Source organism: Rhinatrema bivittatum, chromosome 6, assembly GCF_901001135.1.
Source record: "Rhinatrema bivittatum chromosome 6, aRhiBiv1.1, whole genome shotgun sequence".
In the NCBI taxonomy this organism is placed as follows: Eukaryota; Metazoa; Chordata; class Amphibia; order Gymnophiona; family Rhinatrematidae; genus Rhinatrema; species Rhinatrema bivittatum.
The window spans coordinates 184,305,053-184,326,720 of record NC_042620.1 but is presented as its reverse complement, the minus strand read 5'-3'; the positions used below and the strand labels follow the sequence as shown (position 1 = coordinate 184,326,720).

General features: G+C 46.4%; 1 protein-coding gene across 1 annotated transcript in view; it reads right to left on the bottom strand.

Annotated features, from left to right (window-relative positions):
* BMPR2 (bone morphogenetic protein receptor type 2) overlaps positions 1–21,668 on the bottom strand; it is a 680,472-nt gene that overhangs the window by 396,042 nt on the left and 262,762 nt on the right. The window contains exon 2 of the mRNA XM_029606286.1: positions 17,220–17,393. Coding sequence (XP_029462146.1) covers positions 17,220–17,393 — 174 coding nt within the window. The remainder of the gene's footprint in view (positions 1–17,219; positions 17,394–21,668) is intronic.

Here is a 21,668-nt window from a genome sequence, read left to right as displayed (position 1 = left end):
AAGAACTTCAGCTGCTGGGGAGGCTGTGGTGTTTGGGAGGGGTTAGATTATGTAAGCTTATTTTAGGGATGCAGGGTTAGAAGGAAGGGGAAGGCTAATGGTGCCATCATTCCAGGTGCTTTCATGTTCACCAGATAAATGGGTTGAAGGAGGGGACTAGGCCATTGGGTTGAAGTTACCTGGGGATCTATGGGGGATAGCAGGAGGTCTGCCAGGATCCCTAATTGATATTCTCTTTTTCAGACAGAGACCTGCTTACCCATGTATCTGTAGAAGATATCCTGGTAACTATACAGTGAGCCTGCTACACAAGGCCGCATCACTTGAGGCTTACTCTGCCATATGTACATGCTGACAGATTAGGCCAACAGATAATCCGCCTTATATAGCTGCATATATTTTGGGTGCATAGATAAGGTGGCACGTTCATCCTGCTGATTATAGAGAACAGGTTCTGCTGCTAACTATAGCCACATCACTTGTCCACTACCCAGCCTAAGGATTATGTACCTCTGCTACTTGCAGCCTGCTAGAAGACTGTGTCATCCAAGAAAGTGGCCTCTATGAAAAGCTCATAGAGGCTGCTGTGTGACAACTGAGGAGGGGTCACAGAGGTGTTGAGGATAGAGATTATCTGTTACGAGCGCGCGTGGGCGCGGTCGTCTCGAGCTGGTGGTGAGCCCTTGGGCCACGGCAGGACTCAAGGAGGAGCCCCAAGCCACACCGTGGTAGGTGAGCTGGGCAGGCATGGTGAGCCAGGCGGGTACAGAAGCAGGCACAGAGTCTGACCCTCAGCCGGACCTGCACGCCCATGGTAGCCAACACTGGGAAGTTGACTGATGAACGGTCCTCCGACTGTTCCCGGCCCTTTCGGACCTGCCGCTGGGAACGGCAATGGGCAGCAGGCCGGACAGAGGCGAGGGCAGACAGAGTCCTTACACAGAAGACGTCAGACGGGGCTGAAGCAGACATCCAAGACAGGCTGAAGCAAGACGTTGAAGAGGAGGGCTGGAAGGAGACATGGCACTGTCCATCAGGGCGCCCTACTCAGCCCACCCACGGGACTGAGTCGCGGACCACCCCATCCCAGACGCGCCCTACACAGCCCAGGAAGGCTGGTCGCGGACCACGCTGAGGAAAGGAGGGTGCACCAGGAAAGGTCCAGTCGAGAAGGAACTCTGATGCCGGGACCAATGACATCCGAAGCCCCGTCGGCTGGCAGGAACAGAAGCTCAAGAGCCCGGGGGACGAATCCCTCCTGTTGGCCACTCCAGGGCCCAAAAGGACAGAAGGCTCAGGAACCAGACGAGGACATAGGGCAGAACAACCGGAACTGGAACAGGACATCAGGAACACATCAAGGCAGACATCAGGAACACATCAAGGCAGACATCAGGAACACATCAGGTAGTGGATATCCGGACCGAGACAGGACAAGGAGCCATCAATACATGGAGGACCTGGATCGGCAAGGTTACAGGCGACTGTAATGCACAATCCGAAGGCCCGTTGCAAATGACAAGGAAGTCCTTATATACTGGAGGTAGAAGGCAACTCCCTGGGAGGAGCTTGCCAGGACCGCCCACCGCTGGCCCTATAAATAAGGAGGAGAGCTGCGGGCCGGCCCCTAGGGAAGGGCGTCGCCAAACAGGAAGTCCAAACGCTGGCATGCAAGCCACAGGCACAGCTAGGCCTCTCAGGCCCTGGAGCAAGTCCCGGGTGGAACACAGGTGAGGCCCTGGCTTCGGAGCGGCCTCCGGGAGGAAGGTGAGAGACCACCTGTAGCGCAGCAACAGGGGGGATCGTAACAGTATCTACTACCTAAGAGCAGTGGGCAATATCTCTGCCTTAGCTAAGAGGTATGTACTGATCAACAATCCAAGGCAGTGTAGGGGTGGGAATCAGTCTGTTGAAGTCTGCCTGGTCCCAAGCAGCAGCAGACCTCATCACTGTCTGCTCTTGGGCAGTGGGCAATCTCTATCTTCCACACTTCTGTGACCCCTCCTCAGTTGTCATATAGCAGCTGACATGGTGTTCTAGCAGGCTGCAAGTAAATTATATCTTTTTTAAACTGACAGACCTTAAAAAGCATTTTTTATTGAATGCCTTTTACATGGAATGAGGACACAAGTAAGAGGCCCTAAGTAATCTCTTGTGGGGGTAATTAATGTCATGACACCTAACACCACACAAGAATTACATTTACACTATGTACTCTCTGGGTCTGGATCCTGCAGCTGCACATTTCTGCTCCCTAGAGATGAACAAGACATAGACTTTTATGTACTTTTCAAGTAGGCTTCTGGCTAAAGACTTATGTGATGACAGTATTTGGTGCTAGACCCAGAGAGAAGGCCCATTGTTTGGTTAGAGGTGATAGATCTTCACAATGGAAGAGATCAATAGCTATACAACCTAATGGTCACCAATAGAGTGAAGACATTGCTACAGCACCTCTAGCCAAGCATTTCTACATCTATTCTACCAGGCAGCTTATGGAGGTGAAAATTAGCTAGCTAGTGCCCATCTTACATACATGCCATGTACCCAAGAATTAGCTAAGATTACGCTCTCTCGAGAAGGCAACACAAGCCAATTGTGAAGCTCCACATTAAGGAGTTTTCTCTATGCTCTTGCTGTCTTCCTTGGGAGCATACAATGAGCTTTCTGTTTTATAGCCTAGGCTATATGGTCTTGCATGTGAGAAATGTGCCTAGTTGGAATGGCTAATGGCACTTTAGCATGCAAGATCATATTGGTTTCAAATCTTTTACCAAGTGAACTCTTAAGACAAAAAACACACAATGGAAAGACACAATCAGAAAGTGAAGTTTCAAAGTATCTGATCATTTTATTAAACAACATGTGTAGTCACCAGAATCAAAGCAAGTCAACATCTTTGTTAATCACATACTGTAAGGACAAGATATTAAATAGCACATGACATTGTAACTCATATGACCAGCACATTTAGTGAAGACATGTGCATACATTGTTACAAATGGCAACATGACATATACAGTATTATATTCTTATCCTTTTGCAAAATCATGATTACTGCTAAGAACCTAAAAAGTGGAACTGGCAACACTAGCTACAGGACAGCTCTAATGTTAGAACTGGTGCCAGCACAAGTATGTGATGGCAAGTTAAGGCCCAGACAGTCCAAGTTGAAATAGTGCACTCAAAGGGGACTGCCTGAGGACCTCGGCAGAAAAGTTCAAAGAAGGCCCAGATAGTCTACATTGAAAGAGTGCACTCAAAGGGAAAAGACTGAGGGTCACGGTAGCAAAGTTGAAGTAACAGGCAGCAGGACCAGGACTGGAAAGTGCAGCATGGAGGCAGCAGGACCAAGACTGGAGAGCACAGAATGGAAGCAGGAGCCCCGGACTGGAGAGTGCAGCTTGAAGGCAGAAGGATCAGGAGATGAGCCCACAGCTCCAGGAAACGAGACACAAGCATGGAGGCAGAATCAGGATGATATGAGATGAGACACCAGCAGGACTGTGTCTGCAGACCTCATCAAGGAGGCAGGACTATTGGCAGAGCATAGAAGAAGACATAACAAGTAAGCAGCAGGACAACACAGGCAGACAGTAGACCATCTCATCAGCAAGCCAGCACAGGAACTCTGTAGTCAGGATGGGCACAACAGACATCTTCCATTTAGCTAGAATAGGAATTCTGTAATCAGGAAGGGCCCAAAAGGCATCTTCCAATTAGCTAGCATAGGAACTTTGTAGTCAGGATGGGCCCAGCAGTCTTCCTCCATCTAGCTAGCACAGGAACTCTGTAGTCAGGATGGACCCAGCAGTCTTCTTCCATCTAGACAGCACAGGAACTTTGTAGTCAGGATGGGCCCTGCAGACTTCTTCCATCTAGCCGGAACATGAACTCTGTACTCAGGACGGGACTAGCAGGCTTCTTCCATCTAGCTGGCCTGGCTTGTTTGGACAAGTCATCTTTGAGTGAAATATTTTAACCTTTACAACTTGGGGCCTCATGGGCCTTTTCCTTGCCTGGGCTTTTGGCTGTATGAGGGTGGCATAACTTTGGGGGGCCTACCCCTGGGCCATCCTGAGAGCCGGGGTCTGCTACATGGAGTGGACTCCTAGGAGGATAGGGATGGCATGGGTGCAGGCTCTAGCTATCTTTGAATTAGTTGTGTTATGGTGGATGTCAAGTTGTTGATGGAAGTGGAGATGGTGGTTAGGCCCTGCATAAGGGCTGCTGTCTGCGCCTGCACGGCATTTGTGTGGCTAATCTGAGCCCCCTCAACTGCAGCAGCTCTGCCCATATATGGTGCAGGTGGAGCCCATGCCTCCTCTCAATGCTGTCAAGTGTGTCATGGACAGTGTTGTGTGCCGCGCCCGCGGATGGCCGCGGGCGCGCCCCCCCCCTACCTGACCACAGCGGCGACCCGCCGCGGCAAACGTCCAGAGGAGCCGAGGCCCCCGCACATGGGCACAGGCCCTCGGGGTGCCCCCACGCTGGAGAGCCCTCCTAGCCTCCCCGGCGTGGCACCACAGCTTCTTCCCCGCTGAGGGGATTCAAGGTGGTCGCCGCCATGGAATCCAAGATGGCCGCCATCTTAGGCATGAGGCCGCGCCCCCTCACTGAATTTAAAGGGACCTGATCCCTTTAATGATGCTCACCTGCTTCCAATGATCCAGAGCAGAGGAAGTATTTAAGGAGGCTTCCTCTGCTCATTCCTCGACTTGGCAACGTCCTCCAACGCTGTCTAGTCTGCTTGCTTCGGTGAGTTCCCTGAGCTCGGACCCTGGTTTCTGTTTCGTCTTGGTGTTCCCGGTTCCTGACTTCGGATTGGCAAGCGGTGATTCTCTGGCACACGACTTCGGACTGGTGAGCGTCGACCCTCTGGCACTTGACCTAGGACTCCTTCAAGACCACCGTCTCCAAGGGCCCACCTAAGTCCCAGCGGCCCGGATCCCTACGGGCTCCTCCTGGGGGGACCGCGGGCTTCCAGGGCGAAGCTCCAGGGCGAAGCACCGATACCCTGACCTCTCTAGGTCCACCTAAGTCCCAGCGGTCGGGTCCCTACGGGCTCCTCCAGGGGGGACCGCAGACCACCAGTGGTGAAGACCGTCCATCCGCTCACCTCCTCGTCCGACTCCACAGTAGCTTCTGTCTTCAGTACCAAGGGTCAGCTGCTCTCCTCCTCTGTCCTGCCTCGCCACCCAACGAGAAAACCTACGGATCCTCCGCAAGGTGTAACATCCCCTCGTCGGCACAAGGGTCCACAAGCCTGTGCATAACAGACATTCTTCTCTGGTTCAGTTGGTGCTGTGGTTGGTGGTGGCTGAGAAACTGTGACTCCAAAGCTAGCATGTCTGGGCTGGTGGGTTGATCTGGCTGGGTGTTCGGTGCATCCCACTGCTGATGTGAAGTGCTGGAGGAAAATGGGAACTGGCTACCTTTGTCCCATGGCAGGGATCTCACCTCCATGAAGCTGGAGAGGTTTAGGCTTGTGTCCAGGTGTAGATGTGAGCCAAGGGGTGGTTATAGCTGGTGTAGTTCTGGTGGCTGTTGCTGCTGCTCCTCATCCTCTCCCTCGCTTCACTTCGTCTGAGCATCAAGTCGCAAACTGAGAGCTGGGGCTGCACCGCTGGTCCCTGGGGCTTCCTGGGCGAGAGCTATGGAAACAAAGAAGAAGACATAAGTATGAATGCTAAGAAATGCATATGTACTGTTTGGCATAAGATATTCACTTCGCATCACTCAATCAGTGTGAGCCTCTTATGCCAAAATATGTGGACATCTGTAGTAGACTTGATATTTACAGGTGACATATACTTACCGGCCACAGCTTGCGTCATGTCCAGGGCCTCGTCCATCCCCTCAAAGACATCCAGTCCCAGCCGTTGAATGAGGTTCTCCTCTATGGGCAAGGGGCTCCTCTTCCTGTCTGGCACTGGTACCTGTTGCGGCTTAACTGGGCCTTTACGTTGCAGTAACGGTGGTCCTCCCATCCTCTTTATTCTGCTGCGCCGGGATACAGCTTGGATGATGGTGCACCATATCTGGCCCTTGGCTGCCCTGGAAATCTTCGTTGCATGGTTCCCAAACAACATGTTGTAATGCTCGAGGACCCCAGCGATGAGCATTTCATTGTCATTGACAATGAACTTGTATGCGTGTAGACAAATTTGATCTGCTCTCTGGTTGCCAGATGAGTTGGTTTCCACTTCCACTTCTGGAGAGGTGTCACTTTCCTCGCTCTCGTTCCCACTCCCCGCTCCTCTCCCTTTCTCCCCCCTGCACCTGCCCTGCCAACTGCCCCCCCCCCCCGCCTTCTCTGTCTATCCCTGCCATCCTCCTCCCTCCACACTTGCCTGCCTATCCCCTTTCCCCCTCTTCCTCCTATCCATTCCCTCCTCCTTATCTCTACTTCTGTCCCTATGCCTATTCCTCCTCCTCCTACCACTCCTGCCCTCCTTCTCCCTTCTCCTCTCCCTCCTCACCTCACACCTCCCTCTCCTTTCTCCCCTGCCTTCCATGCTCTGTCCTCTCCACCACTCCTCCTCACTCCTCCACCACCCTTCCATCACCACACGAAGAAAAGCGGACAAACTTGACAAACACACAAAAACTTACACTCACAGATAAAGACAAGAGACAAAGGTAAAGGTAAACAGATGAGAGCATAAAACAGGACAACTCACCTAGAAAGTGCTATGTACCCTGTACCATCTAGCCGTTATTTATTAGTTACGCCACCTTTTGTCTGAATCCTCTTCCCCTATGTATTTTAGTACCCTTTTTCCCGTGTTACCTTCCTCTAGCTTCCTCGTTCATATTAGTTTCTCCTATTATTCCATTCTACCCCTCCTTGTTCTTTGGTTTCTCTATTGTTCTCTTGTTCCCCCTACCCTTGTTCTCTGTAATACGTTAAGTTATCTGTAAACCAATATGATGTACCCACGAATATCGGTATAGGAAAGTTCTTAAATAAATAAATATACAGTGCCTTGGAAAAGTATTCAACCCCCTAAAAAGTCAGCAGATGTGTATGGGATTACAAATAACACTAACATAGATTGTTCCAGTTTATTGCAAACCAGTATGCTCTTAAAGTAAATTTTCAAAGCCACAATTAATTATTTCTCTGCATTTTTTGTAAAATAAAATTAAAAACTGAAAAATGCTGCTTGCATAAATATTCAGCCCCTCCAGTTTAGAACTTGGTTAGAAACTACCTTTTGCTCCAATAACAACTTTAAGTCTGTTGGGGTAAGCTTCTACCAGCTTTGCACATTGTTTGGGAGCGACTTTTGCCCATTCTTCCTGGCAGATTTGCTCCAGGTTGTTCAGGTTGGTTGGATGATGCTTATGGACTGCAAGTTTAAAATAGTGCCACAGATTCTCGATTGGGCCTAGATTCATCAAAATTCTATAAATAAAGCAGTATTATGACGTATTAGTGTCTGTGATTTAAAAAATGGGTGTGGTTAGGGAAATTTCTGATATACCGCATCGAGTAGGTACGTTTTGCAACTCGTGATAATTTATTGCGTCGGATGACGCAGTATTGTATTGTGTGATGCATTAGCATGTCACACATCATTTTACTTCTGGCGCATTATTTTATTTATATATACAGTCTTCCTGCTGTTGGGTTTGTGGCATATTGTGGACTCTTGGTCAAAGTGGCAATGACTCCTCCCATGGGGAGGGGCCCCATGGGGAGCCACAGCGATTGGCTAGACTCTAGTAAGCAGACACTGAGGAAAGAAAGCTTTATTGTACTGCTGATATAAGTTGAATCTTGCTTCAAGGAAGAAATAGTACTGTAGGCCAGCGATATCACAGTAAACTCAGAGATGCTCTCTGGGCGTTTCGGGATCGTTTGTCCCACAAAGCTGTCCTTATCCAAACGGACAATCAGGATGCAATGTGGTACATCAACAAACAAGGAGGCACAGGCTCCTTCCTCCTTTGTCAGGAGGCGGTGCAGATATGGTCCTAGACCCTATCCCAAGGCTTGCTCTTGTGAGTGATTTACATGGCTGGGACGGAAAATGTGGTGGCGGACCGCCTGAGTTGGGCGTTCCGACCACATGAGTGGTCGCTGGACCCTTTGGTAGCAGACCGGATCTTCCACCTGTGGGGAACCCCGTATGTAGATCTCCTTTCCTCCCCTTACAACAGCAAAGTCAGGCACTTCTGCTCCCTGTACATGAGCGACGGGAAGCCAGCTTCGGACACCTTTGCCCACTACTGAGGAAAGGGTCTTCTGTATACATATCCTCTGCTTCCACTGGTAATGAAGACTCTCATGAAACTCCAGCAGGACAAGGGGACCATGATCCTGGTGGCCCCGTATTGGTCAAGGTAGGTCTGGTTTCCAATCCTGCAGGACCTGTTGGTCAGAGAGCCTATCCATCTTGGGACCTCCCCCGATTTGATCACGAGTATCGGAGCAGGCTGCGCCATCCAAATCTCAGGTCATTAGCTCTGACAGCCTGTATGTTGAGAGGCTAGTCCTGCATTCCCCTGACCTCTCTGATGACGTGTCTCAGGTACTGGTAGCTTCAAGAAAGCCTTCCACCAGGAAGTCTTACAGGCTCAAGTGGAAGCGGTTCTCCATCTGGTGTAGAGGTCATGGCGTGGATCCATTTGCCTGCCCCATGCCACAGTTGCTAGACTACCTGTGTCACCTTTTGGAGGCTGGCCTGAAGACCAACTCAGTCAGGGTTCATCTGAGTGCCATCAGCACTTACCATCAAGGTATTGGTGGTATGCCCATCTCTGTACAGCCCATATTAGGGCGATTTATGCGGGGGTTGTTTCAGATGAAGCCCCCCATGTGACCTCCTGTTGTGTCCTGAGACCTTAACGTGGTGCTAGCATGGCTCATGCGTGACCCATTCGAGCCTATGTGCTCCTACGATCTGAGGTACCCAACCTGGAAGGTTCTATTCCTCGTGGTGGTCACTTCAGCTTGCAGAGTTAGTGAGTTTTAGGCATTGGTGACATATCTGCCCTACATGAAGTTCTTTCAAGATAGGGTGGTCCTGCGTACTCACCCTAAGTTTCTGCCTAAGTGTTATGTTTTTGTAAGAATGTGAACCCTGGGCTGAGATGAGAGGTGTCTCCGCCCACAGGGAGGACACTTAGAGATGACAAAGCCATAGCAGAAAAACTAAATAAATTCTTTGCTTCAGTAGTCGACCGCCTACTGGAACGGACGGTAGAGGAGGTTGGCTTATGCTCTCCAGCGAGGAGTCAAAATCCAGCAGCTGGGCCCGGTTGAGGGGCTGGCTGGGTCTTCTGGGGTCAGGCTTGTCTGGGCTGACCCTTCTGGTAGGGCCTGGAAGGACGACCTCGAGTGGCAGGAGGATATCTCCGTGGCTTGAAAGACAGTCGCTTAGAGTCCCTTCGGAATAACCTCTTAGAAGTGGATGGGAAATCAGAAGTTACTGAAGAAAGCTGTCGCAGTGTTTCATGGTGGTCCTTTAGCTGGCCACTGTTTCCTGGATTTTGTCCGCAAAGAGATTATCTCCAGCACAGGGCAGGTCTGCTAACCGATCCTGCACCTCTGGTCTTAGGTCTGAGGGACTACAGGCAGGCCCACCTTCTTGCACTAATCCCCGCTGCAGACACTCTGGAGGCAGAGAGAAAAATATCATAGGCAGCGCAGACCTCATGCTTGCCAGCATCTAAGCCTTTCTGAGCCAGAGCGTTGAGTGCATCCTGGAATTGTTCTGGTAAAGATTCTGAGAAATCTTGGATCTTCTTGAACAGGTCCCTGTTATACTGGGTCATGTATAACTGGTAGGAAGCAATGCGAGAAATGAGCATTGAGCCATGGAAGACACACCTGCCAAAAGTATCCAGGGACCTCTGTTCCTTCCCTGGAGGTATAGAGGAATGAGATTTAGAGCATCGTGCCTTCTTCTGGGCTGACTCCACAACCACAGAATGGTGATCCAACTGTGTTCTTTGAAAACCAGGGGCTGTCTGGACAAGGAAGGTGGCATTTGTCTTTCGGTTGACAGGTGGTACCGAGCCTGGGTGCTCCCAATTCCTTTTCAGCAGGTCAATTAGGATTTCATGAATAGGGATAGACATGATTTCCTTTGGGGCATCAAGAAACTGGAGTACTTCCAGCATCTTGTACCTTGAATCCTCTTCCGTCTGGAGCTGAAATGGAATTGTCTCAGACATTTCTTTAATAAAATTAATAAAGGACAGGTTCTCTGGAGAGAACATCTTCTCTCCCCAGGTGGAGATGGCTCTGAAGGTAAGTCATCAGTATCCTGGGAATAATCATCGATCCAAAGATCATAAGGTTGATCACCAGCTCCCATAGGATCACCAGAGGGGAGTAATGGTGCTATTCCTGATGGAAAGCAGAACAAATGGTAGTGATCGGAGTATCAAGGGATTCTTTATTGGAATATGCCCGACTCTGGCCGAGTTTCGCTCATGCAGGAGCTGCCTCAGGGGCTACTGTTCCAATGGTTATTTTTCATATGTCACACTTCAAAGTTCAATGCGCAACAGGTTTTTCAGAAATAGAATGAACCTACTTTGGATTTTTCATCAAAGCCACTGATTGAACTTTAACCTTCAAGAATTCTAATAAATACTTTGTGTTGCTCTCATGTTGAAGTGTGACATATGAAAAATAACCATTGGAACAGTAGCCCCTGAGGCAGCTCCTGCGTGAGCGAAATTCGGCCAGAGTCGGGTATATTCCAATAAAGAATCCCTTGATACTCCGATCACTACCGTTTGTTCTGCTTTCCAGCATTATTGATCTGCAGTGCAGGAAAACTGAATAGCTTCTACTGAAGGAAAGCGGTAGTGGCCCGAGGCTCGGGCTACACCATGGGAAATCCTCAATACAGTTTGTATAGTAGAAGTCAGTAGAGGTACTCACAAGAGATTGTTCCAAGAGAGAGAGAAGCAGGTCTGGTAGCGGTCAGGAAGGTAGGCCCTCAGAGGAGCGGATAGCCGGGAACGCAGGGAAGCCCCCGAGGAGCGGGTACACAGAGCGTTAGATACTAAGACCAAAGTCAGGAACAGGAAGTCCTTGAATGAGGTGGATTCAGCAAGATGGAACTCCTTGCTAACTCGTAGAAGGCAAGGGCCGGTCAGGTTAAATACACTAGCAGATTGACGTCATCGGGTGGGGACGCCCCCGAGGTTCCCAGCCTGTGGGGACTTTTCCTGTAATCACTCTCCAAGATTGTGAGTCAGTCTGAGCCACGCCATGTAGAGGACGCACGTGCCTGTAACCTCTGTTACACGAACAGCTTTTTTACATTTCTCCTACCGCTTTAAACTCTAAAGACTAATCAGCTTCAAACCTTCGTCTTCTTACCCTGCATCTCAAGAAACCTCCGTTCCTCCCTCTCCCACTATACCCAGGCGAATGGGATCCCTGACTGAGAGGTCTAGAAGCGTGGGGAACCATACTTGTCGAGGCTAATACGGGACTATAAGTATCATGGACCCCTTGTCCTGTTGTAGCTTCACAAGAGTTTTGGTTATGAGCGGTATTGGAGGATATGCGTATAGAAGACCTGGGTTCCAAGTGCGAGCAAAGGCGTCCTTGGCTGGCTGGTTTTTCTGTTTGTGTAGAGAACAGAATTTGTCCACTTTGTGATTCAGTTGTGACGCAAAGAGGTCTATTGTTGGTTGCTCGCAAAGATGAAATATCCTGGTCGCTACTGTGGGATCCAGGGACCATTCGTGTGGTTGGAACTGACGACTGAGTCAATCTGCCACTACGTTGTGAATGCCTGCCAGATAAGTTGCCCGGAGAAACATTGAGTGGTTCAGGGCCCAGCCCCAAATCTGTGCAGCTTCTTGACAAAGGAGATACGAGCCCGTACCTCCTTGCTTGTTGATGTACCACATGGCCACTGTATTGTCCGTTTGGATGAGAACAGTTTTGTGTGAAAGGCAGTCCTTGAACGCATGCAGCGCATAACGTATAGCTCGAAGCTCCAGGAAATTGATTTGAAATGTTACTTCGAGTTTTGTCCAAGTACCTTGAGTTTGGAAAGTGTCTATGTGAGCTCCCCAACCCAAGGTGGATGCATCTGTGGTTAGAGTTATTTGTGGGACTGGTTGCTGGAAGGGTAGGCCCTTGCGCAAGTTGTTCTTTTTCACTCACCATAGTAGAGAGGAACGTAGCTGGTGGGTTACTTGAATTGGAGAATGCAGCGGTTGAATGGCTTGGATCCATTATGATCTCAAAGTCCATTGGGTTACCCTCATGGCGAGACGTGCCATAGGAGTGACATGAACTGTGGAGGCCATGTGGCCTAGTAAAGTTAGAAACCGATGAGCTGTTGCTTGTTTCTTTGAGCGGAGCGAGTTTGCCAAAAGGAAAAGTGTCTGTGCCCGATCCTCGGGTAGAAAAACCTTTGAGAGGATAGTGTTCAATTCTGCTCCTATGAATTGAAGCAGGTGAGATGAAGTGAGATGGGACTTTTGATAACTGATGAGAAATCCCATCGAATGGAGTACAGTAATTGTTTGATTGAGCGAAGCGAGAGCTCCTTGTAGAGATTGACTTCTGATGAGCCAATCGTCTAGATATGGAAACACATTTATTTATTTATTTATTTACTTACTTACTTACTTACAACTTTTCTACACCATCATTCAGAAGATTACCGTCACAACAGTTTACATAGAGGCACATTTAGTAAATTGTACATGCATCTGTTCCTATTATTAGTAATGGAGGTGCCTGATAAGCTCGGTAACATAGTTTCATAATAATGGCTAAATGTTCAGTGTTGTCTAATCTGACCTGTGACTACAATAAAGACTTTTAGATTATACATTCAATTTAAGAGGTGCAAAAACAAACCATGACGTACATACATATAATGTGCTAGTGCTGTATAAAGATTTTGTGTGTACAGCTTTCAGCGTTTTTCTCTTTCTCGCTCTCTTTGTGAAAAAGCTTCTCTAAAGAGCCATGTCTTTAAGCTCTTTTTGTTTGTGCAAGTGTGCTGCTTTTACTGCCAGGCATTTGGTGAATACTCTGGGAGCAGAGGCAAGGTCGAATGGCAATATTCTGTATTGGAAATGTTGTTGCCCTACCATGAAGCGCAGGTACTTGCGATGACGAGGGAATATTGGAATATGAGCGTAAGTGTCTTGAAGATCCAGAGAACAAAGCCAATCTCCTTTTTGAAGAAGTGGAAGCATGGTGCCTAGAGAAACCATCCTGAACTTTTCTTTCTTTAAAAATTTGTTGAGATTTCTGAGGTCTAGAATAGGATGAAGGCCTCCGGTTTTCTTTGGAATGAGGAAATAACGGGTACAGAATCCTCTGCCCCTCTGAGACCAGGGCACCGGCTCTACAGCCCTAGCTTTCAGAAGGGTGGATAATTCTACTTGTAATTGAAGCATGTGATTTTCGCTGAGATGAAAATGACTCGGAGGAAAATCTGTGGGAATTGAGAGGAAATTGAGTTGGTAACCTCGAGATATTATTGACAGAACCCATTGGTCTGATGTTATTGGTATCCAATTGTTGTAAAATTTGGATATCCGGCCTCCCACTGGAAGTTCTGGATGAGGATTGGAGATGTAGCTGAGTTCTCTGGAAGTGGTTTCAAAAACCAGCAGCAGGTCCTGTCTGCGGAGCAGGTTGAGGCCTAGCTGTCCTCGGCTGTCTTGGTTGCGGTCTTTGTTGAGTTCTAGAAGGTCTGGCACGAGAAGTAGGAGGATAGTACCTCCGTTGTCTGTAAAAAGGCCTTCTCGTGTCTTTCCGTTGAGGCCTACGCCCAGAGTGCATAGGGGGATCTTGTGGAAGGGAAGAAAGCTGCCTCAGTGTTTCAGTGTGCTCCTTTAGTTGAGTCACTGCATCTTGGACCTTGGATCCAAAACGTTTGTCTCCCAGGCAAGGGAGATCTACTAGCTTATCCTGAACCTCAGGTCTAAGGTCTGAGGCCTTAAGCCATGCCCATCTCCTGGAGCTGATTCCTGATGTAGCTACCCTGGAAGCTGTTTCAAATCCATCACAGGCCGCACGGACTTCATGTTTTCCGGCCTCCAGACCCTTGTGGATGATGGTCTGGGCTGCCTCTTGATACTGAGTTGGGAGAGATGGAACAAAATCTTGGATTTGCTTCCACAAGTTTCTCTGATATTGGGTCATGTAGAGCTGATTGGAAGAGATTCTAGAGTTCAACATGGCCCTTTGATACACTTTACGACCCAGGGAATCCAAAAATCAATGGTCTTTACCTGGGGGATTCGATGAATGTGTTCTTATTCTTTTTTATCTTTTTTGTGCTGATTCCACCACCACTGAGTGGTGAGGGAGCTGCGACTTCTGATACCCAGGAGCAGATTGTACTAGATATGTACTGTTAATTCCCTTGTTTACTGCTGGAACGGAGCAGGCATGTTCCCAGAGACGATGTTGTAATTCTAAGAGAATATCGTGCACTGGTATGGCTACAACCTGTTTTGGAGGGTCGACAAACTGAAGTACCTCCAAGGTTTGTTGTCTGGTGTCCTGCTCTGTTACTAATTTGAAAGGAATGGAGTCCGCCATTTCCTGGACAAAAGTCGTGAAAGTAAAATCTTCTGGAGGAGATTTCTTTCGGGGATCTGGTGGTGATGGCTTAGATATAAAATTCTCAGATGACACGTCTGAGTTCGTGTCACTCCAAGTATCATATTCTTGGATTTGTTGTGGAGGTGCTGAAGTCCTAGGTGGAGGAGGAATGCCAGAAGTTCCTGGTAATGGATCTTCAGGAGATGAGTTCTCTGGATTTTCTTCTCTTGGATTAGAGAGAAGAGAATCCATTAAATCTTGATACCTTTTCATGATTATGTGATGCAGTGCTGACTCTGGGTGTCCTGGAGCCCCAGGAAGGAGTGGCACCGTTTGTGAAGGCTTTGGCATCGAAGAAGCGATTAGTGTCTTCGATGATCTCCTGGAAGGCACAGTAGTTGTTTTGTTTTTTCTTCCTTGCATCAGTGCAAGTGTGAAGATTGGCATCGGTGCCGGAACCGATAGAGCCATCAACATCGGCATGGTGTCCGGTAAAACCAAAGGCACCGACTTCGGTATCGATAGTGGTATCGAGGTCGTCAGGGGAATCGACGTTGCCACTGGCATCGGGGTTTCCCCCGGCATCGGTGATGTCACAGGTATCGATAGTTCCATCGTCAACGGTAATGTTACCGGCATCAGTGATGTCCCAGGCATATGTGACATCACCGGCATCGGCGATATTACCGGCATCGGCATGGTCGCTGGAATTTGTTCCTTTAGGGCTTGCATTACTCCTTGCTTGATTAGCATGGACAAGTCCTGTGATATGGCTGGAATGGTCAGCGGCGGTGGAGGAGTCGATGGTAACTCTTCCATCGAAGTAGGCCCTGACGTTGGAGGTGTTTCTTTGTGTTTTTGCCACTTTGCGATCGGTTCTCTCGGGGAGGGAGTTAACGGTGGTGTCGAGGCATATCGGTGTCGATGCTTATGTTTAGGCCTTTGTTTTATGACTGACCTTATCGACGCCGTCGACGGTGTTGGCGATGTCCAATCCCCTGATCCCTCCAGACGATGTTTCTTCAGCAGGACTTTTTTGGTAACTCCAGCTGGGAACGATTTTGTCGACATCGAAGGAGAAGGAAGGAGATGGAGGTGAAAAAGGTGCTCCAATTTTTCCTGCCTAAGCTTCCTTCCTTTAGGGGTCATCTCTTCATCTCTGCACACTGTTGGCAGGACGAAATATCATGTTTTTCGGCTAAGCAGACAACACACTCAAGGTGTGGGTCTGTGATAGACATGGTCCGATTGCAAATCGGACATTTTTTAAACCCCGAAGCCATGTTTCTATCGACAGCCGTCGATGAAATCAGGGAAATGTTATGAGAGAAAAAAAAGTGTTTTTACTTACTGTAAAACAATATCAATTTCTCACTGTCCGGTGAAAAAGGGGGGAGTGAGATCCCTTATGGGAGAAAATTTTTGAAAATGATGACTTTTTCAGTCAGAAAAGTGAGTAAAACTCACAGGGCTCCTATCTCCGCGATGCTTGCAGCAGCAGGGAAAAACGAAGACTAGAGTGAGACCCCTGTGGCAGAGAATATCATAGCATGCTGGACATGCTCAGTGGCCTCACAGTGCCAATCAAACGTTTCTAGAAACTTTGACAGAAAGTTTTCCTGAAATAGGGCTCCGTCAGTGACATCACCCATATGTGAGGACTAGCATCCTGCTTGTCCTGGGATAAAGCAGAGTTGCTTATCTGTAACACTTGTTCTTCTAGGTCAGCAGGATGTTAGTCCTCAGGAAACCCACCTGCCACCCCACTGAGTTGGCTTCTCATGCATTTTATTTTATTTTTCTTGTGAATTCTGTTACGAGACTGTAGATGGATCCCGCGTGGACACGTGGATAGTGGCATGATGGGTGTGCTCAGTGTGCCAGTCAAAGTTCTAGAAACTCTGACAAAAGTTTTCCGAGCTGGGCTCCATCTGATGATGTCACCCATCTGTGAGGACTAAGATCCTGCTGTCCTAGAAGAACACCTCTTACAGGTAAGCAACTCTGCTTTATCTTGATAATTTGTGAGTTATCCAATTAAATGCTGATTAATATCGACCCCCTATACATATTTGTTATTGTTTGTATTTGTTGACCTTTATTTCTGCACTTTCAAGTGAACTAACATAGCAACTCCAATACTTTATGCAACATGTTTACTATTATAGTATAAAATGGCAAAGATATTATCTTGGATCTAATAGGATGTTCTCAGATATTAATACTACTCAGTGTAGGCTGTAAGGCTGTCACCAAACACATATTCATTTGCATTACCCTTGTTTTCTTTGTTTTAGACTGCCATCTTAGATTTAGCTGGGTCAGAGTTGATGCACTCATCCTTAGTGACATGACAACTAATGTAAAACTGTTTTAAGAAACAAAATGAATTCCCATCTAAATATACTGAATTATATCTAATATGAATAATAAATGAAAGTCCTTGTTGTATTAGTTTTGTTGGTGCCTTTAAATAAAAACGTCAAACAATGTATCAGCATATTATTCAATGGCTTTCAGAGCTGTACTGTCATCTTCTCAGTAATTCTTCTGGAGATGTGATTATTTTGCTGCTAAGACACATTAGATGAACTGTCATTTATTGAACATGCTAGAAACATGAAAGGCAAGAAACAGTTAAAAGGGAAAACATGTAACATACCTTGTTTTACAAGATTTATCTCTCCTTCTCGTGTTTTCTCCCACAGTCCATAACAGGTGCTACCCTTGAAACATTCAATTGTGCCATTCTCCTGAGAGATTCGACTCTCACCGACTCCACTGTCCTGCTGTAATGGATCTTTAAATGCACACAGCCGCTCATCACTCTGGGCAGCTAAAAGAGAAAATAAGGAAACAAAGATCGATTTGTGGCCTCTATGCAAATGATGTCTTCAACAAGATAATCAGGAAAAAATATATACAGTAGAACTGCATAAATTCCAAACAAGTTTGATCAGCACAGATGTGAACGTATTCTTTTAATAATCAACATTTATTTCTTCTGTTCTTATTCATGAGAGAAATTCATTACAGGATGAAATATTACAGCTACCTAAAGAGAACACCAAAAGCAGAAATCATATATCATATGGATATTTTGGCTGCAATATTCTCCGTTATTGCATATGCATAATCACATGTTCTTATAAGAGATTAGTTGCCAGGAATACAACAGAGTATATCCAGCAGAGCCAGAAATATTTTAAAAATAATTTACTAATTTTATATTAATATATGATGTGCCTATCTAATGCCGGTATATAAAAGTTATTAAATAAATAATATTCCAAATGAATGCATTTATTTTGATTTACACAATGTAGACTTGCCTGTGCTTACGGCAGCAAAAATCTGGGGATAGCAGACTGGTTAAAGATCTGCTGTCTTCCAACTTATGCTGAATCTCGCTAAACACAGTCCTCTGCTTCCTGATCCAGCCCCTCCCCTCTCTAGAAGCATGCAGGAAAAAGGGAGTGAGTGAGTGAGAGAATGTGTGTATGTGTGTGTGTGTGTATCAGATTGAGTGGGAGGTTAAAGATGCAAGGGAAATCAGAATTGGAGCACAGCAGACTCCTGCCTCCATTCCCCTCCCAATACAATTAAAATCCTCTATCCCTTGATCTCAGATTCTATCCCCAAGATCCTGGAACTTCCCTTGCTTTCTAACTCTTCCTTCTCCCCAGAACCCTTCCTAAATCACAGAACCTCCCTCCCTTTCCTCCTTCTTCCTCCATCCCATATTCCTGATCTTTCCCTTTCCCATCCTTCCCATATGTAGTCCTCTCTTGCTTTCCTCCCACCATCCCCAGTCCTCTTTCCTCCTCATTCTCCCCCCACCATCTATAGTTATTTCCCCTTTTCCTTACTCCGTTCCTGGTCCTCTTCCCTTCCGCTTCCCATCCTTGGCCCTCTTAACCTCTTTCTTCTCTCCCCATCCTTGAGATGTCCTTCCTTTACTGATACTGGAGATCCCTTTTCCTCACCCAGTAAAAAGAAAATAAATTATACAGACACAAGCAAGGTTGCAAAACGACTTTATTTTTATAATAAAAGATGATTATCAATGTGCTTCAGAATGTTCTATTTTTTTGCTGGAGAATATACCACGAGCTGCTGCATAAAACTGTGGGGCTTTGCCTTAGACCTTCTGTTCCCCATTGTCTGAATTTACAGGAAGGGGGAGGGAGGAACAATAGCACCAATAGAGCCTAGGGCATAGGTATCAGTTCTGTGGGTGCTTGAATTAATTGAGTGTGTTGAGTGAAAGAAAGTTCTTAATTTATAAATCTTATCCTAACATACATTACCTCCATTACCTTTCTCTCACCCTGCTGAATTCTTTATATTACCCCAACTAGAGAGCTGTATGAAAGTCATAAAATGTAAAAACACTTGAGGATCAAGGGGTCAAGAGAATCTTCCATGAAATGGAATGTTGCTATTGGTTTGCATTCACATTATTTAAACTGCATTAGAAAATCCTTCTCAAAATGCAAAAAGGTATGTCTTTCTTCTCATGTTGAATTCTCTGCATTTGCAGAGCCTCTGGCTTCCTGCAGAAGCTCAAGAGGACATTCTGTAGGTGGCAAAAATTCAGAAATTCTGTGGCAAAGATTTTTTTAAATTCTGCAGCACATTTTAATGAACTTGCATACATTTTACATTATTTAATATGTTAAAACTATTTTACATTATATAAACAAGGGCATTTTTCAACCTTTCTGGTGTGTCTGAATATTTTATTTTACATTTTTTTCTCCATTTCAGTTCTTTTTTATTTTTTTACTTTCCATTGCTTACTTTCTCCATTTTATTTTACTGTCTCTCTTCTCATATCTTATGTCACTAGAGTCTGTCTTTTTCCCTCTTAAAGGTGCCTTTTTTCTTTCCTGCCTCCATCCCACTCCTATTTTGTCATTCTTCTTCCCAGACTTTCTTCCTCTCTCTCTATCCTATTTGATTCCTCCTGCAGTTTTTCCTCCCTTCGGTCTCTTAGCCTTGCTCCCAATTCAGCCTCCCTTCTTCTCTCCCAGACTCACCACCCAATCTCTCATTCCTCCCATATTTCCTCCCCTTATTTGCTGCCCATCCCTTGACTACATCCTTTCCCTTCCCCCAACCCATTCCTAATCTTTTTACTCTCTTCTTTTCCCTCTCCTATCCTCTTCTCTATCACCCTCCCCCCTTTTCCCTCCCCCTCTCCTGCTCCCTTTCTTCTCTTTCTCTCCCCTCCCCCTTTCCTGTCTCCCCTCCCAATCCTAATAAGAATATAAGAAATGTCATGATGGTTAGACCAAGGTCCATCCAGCCCAGCATCTCATCTCAAACATAGCCAGTCTGGGTCACAAGTACCTGGAAGTTCCCTAACAGTTAGAAACATAGAAACATAGAAATGACGGCAGAAGAAGACCAAATGGCCCATCCAGTCTGCCCAGCAAGCTTCACACACTTTCTCTCATACTTATCTGTTTCTCTTAGCTCTTGGTTCTATTTCCCTTCCACCCCCACCATTAATGTAGAAAGCAGTGATGGAGCTGCATCCAAGTGAAATATCTAGCTTGATTAGTTAGGAGTAGTAGGGGTAGTAACCGCCGCAATAAGCAAGCTACACCCATGCTTATTTGTTTTACTCAGACTATGTTATACAGTCCTTATTGGTTGTTTTTCTTCTCCCCTGCCTAAGAAGCAGGGAGCTATGCTGGATATGCTTGAAGTATTAGTATATTCTTCTCCCATGCTGTTGAAGCAGAGAGCCATGCTGGATATGCATCGAAAGTGAAGTATCAGGCACATTTGGTTTGGGGTAGTAACCGCCGTAACAAGCCAGCTACTCCCCGCTTTGTGAGTGCGAACCCTTTTTTCTTCTCCCCTGCCGTTGAAGCAGAGAGCTCTGCTGGATGTGTGTAGTATCAGTTTTTTCTTCTCCCCTGCCGTTGAAGCATGTCCGGGGATAAACGCTGGCTTTCCCAAGTCTACCTGGCTAATAACTGTTTATGGTCTTTTCCTTCAGGAACTTGTCCAGCCCTCTTTTGAACCTCACTGTGTTAGTTGCCTTGACCACATCTTCTACCAACAGATTCCATAGCTATATTCTGCACAAAGTGAAAAATATTTTCTACAAGTTGTTTTAAATCTGCTGATTGCTAGTTTCATGGGGTGTCCCCTAGTTCTAGTGTTATTTGAAAGGGTAAATAACTGTTTCCTATTTACCCATTCCATCCCACTCATGATTTTATAAATCTCAATCATATCTCCTTGTAGTCATCTTTTTTCCAAGTTAAAAAGCCCTAATTTGTTTAGCCTTTCTCCATAAGAGAGCTTTTCCATCCCCTTTATTATTTTTGTCACTCTTCTCTGTACATTTTCTATATCTGCTATGTCTTTTTTGAGATAGGCTGACCATAACTGCACACAGTACTGAAGGTGCAGTCGCACAATGGATCTATATAAAGGCATTATGATATTTTCAATTTTGTTCTCAATTCCTTTCCAAATAATTCCTAACATTCTATTTGCTTTTTGCACACTGAGCTGAAGATTTCAAGATTTTGTCCACAAGGTCTCCAAGATCCTTTATCTAGATGGTGACTCCTAACTCAGAACCCAGCACCACGTACCTGAGTTAGGACTATTTTTCTCTATGTACATTACTTTGCACTTGTCCACATTTAATTGCATGTACCATTTAGATGCCCAGTCTCCTCATTTTCTCTTTCTTGCCCCTTTTTCCCTCCCTAGCTTCTTTCTGTTTCTTTCTTCCGTCTCCCTTCCCAATCCTAATAAGCAGTCCTTCTGCAGTTTTTCACAATCTGCTGCTCTTTTAACGACTCAAAACAATGTTATGTCATCCGTAAATCTGTCATCCGTAAACCTTTCCCCCATCCTGTCCCCATCTTTCCATTCTCCAGATCATTTATGAATATGCTAAATAGCACATGTCCCAAAACAGACCCCTGAGGCACTCCACTAATGACCTTTCTCCATTTGGAAAACTGACCAGTTAGACCTACCCTCTGTTTCTAGGCTTTTATCCAGTTACCAATCTACTTTTAAAAAATCTAGCAAACTGGTGAGGCAAGACTTTCCTCTGCAAAACCACGTTGATTCT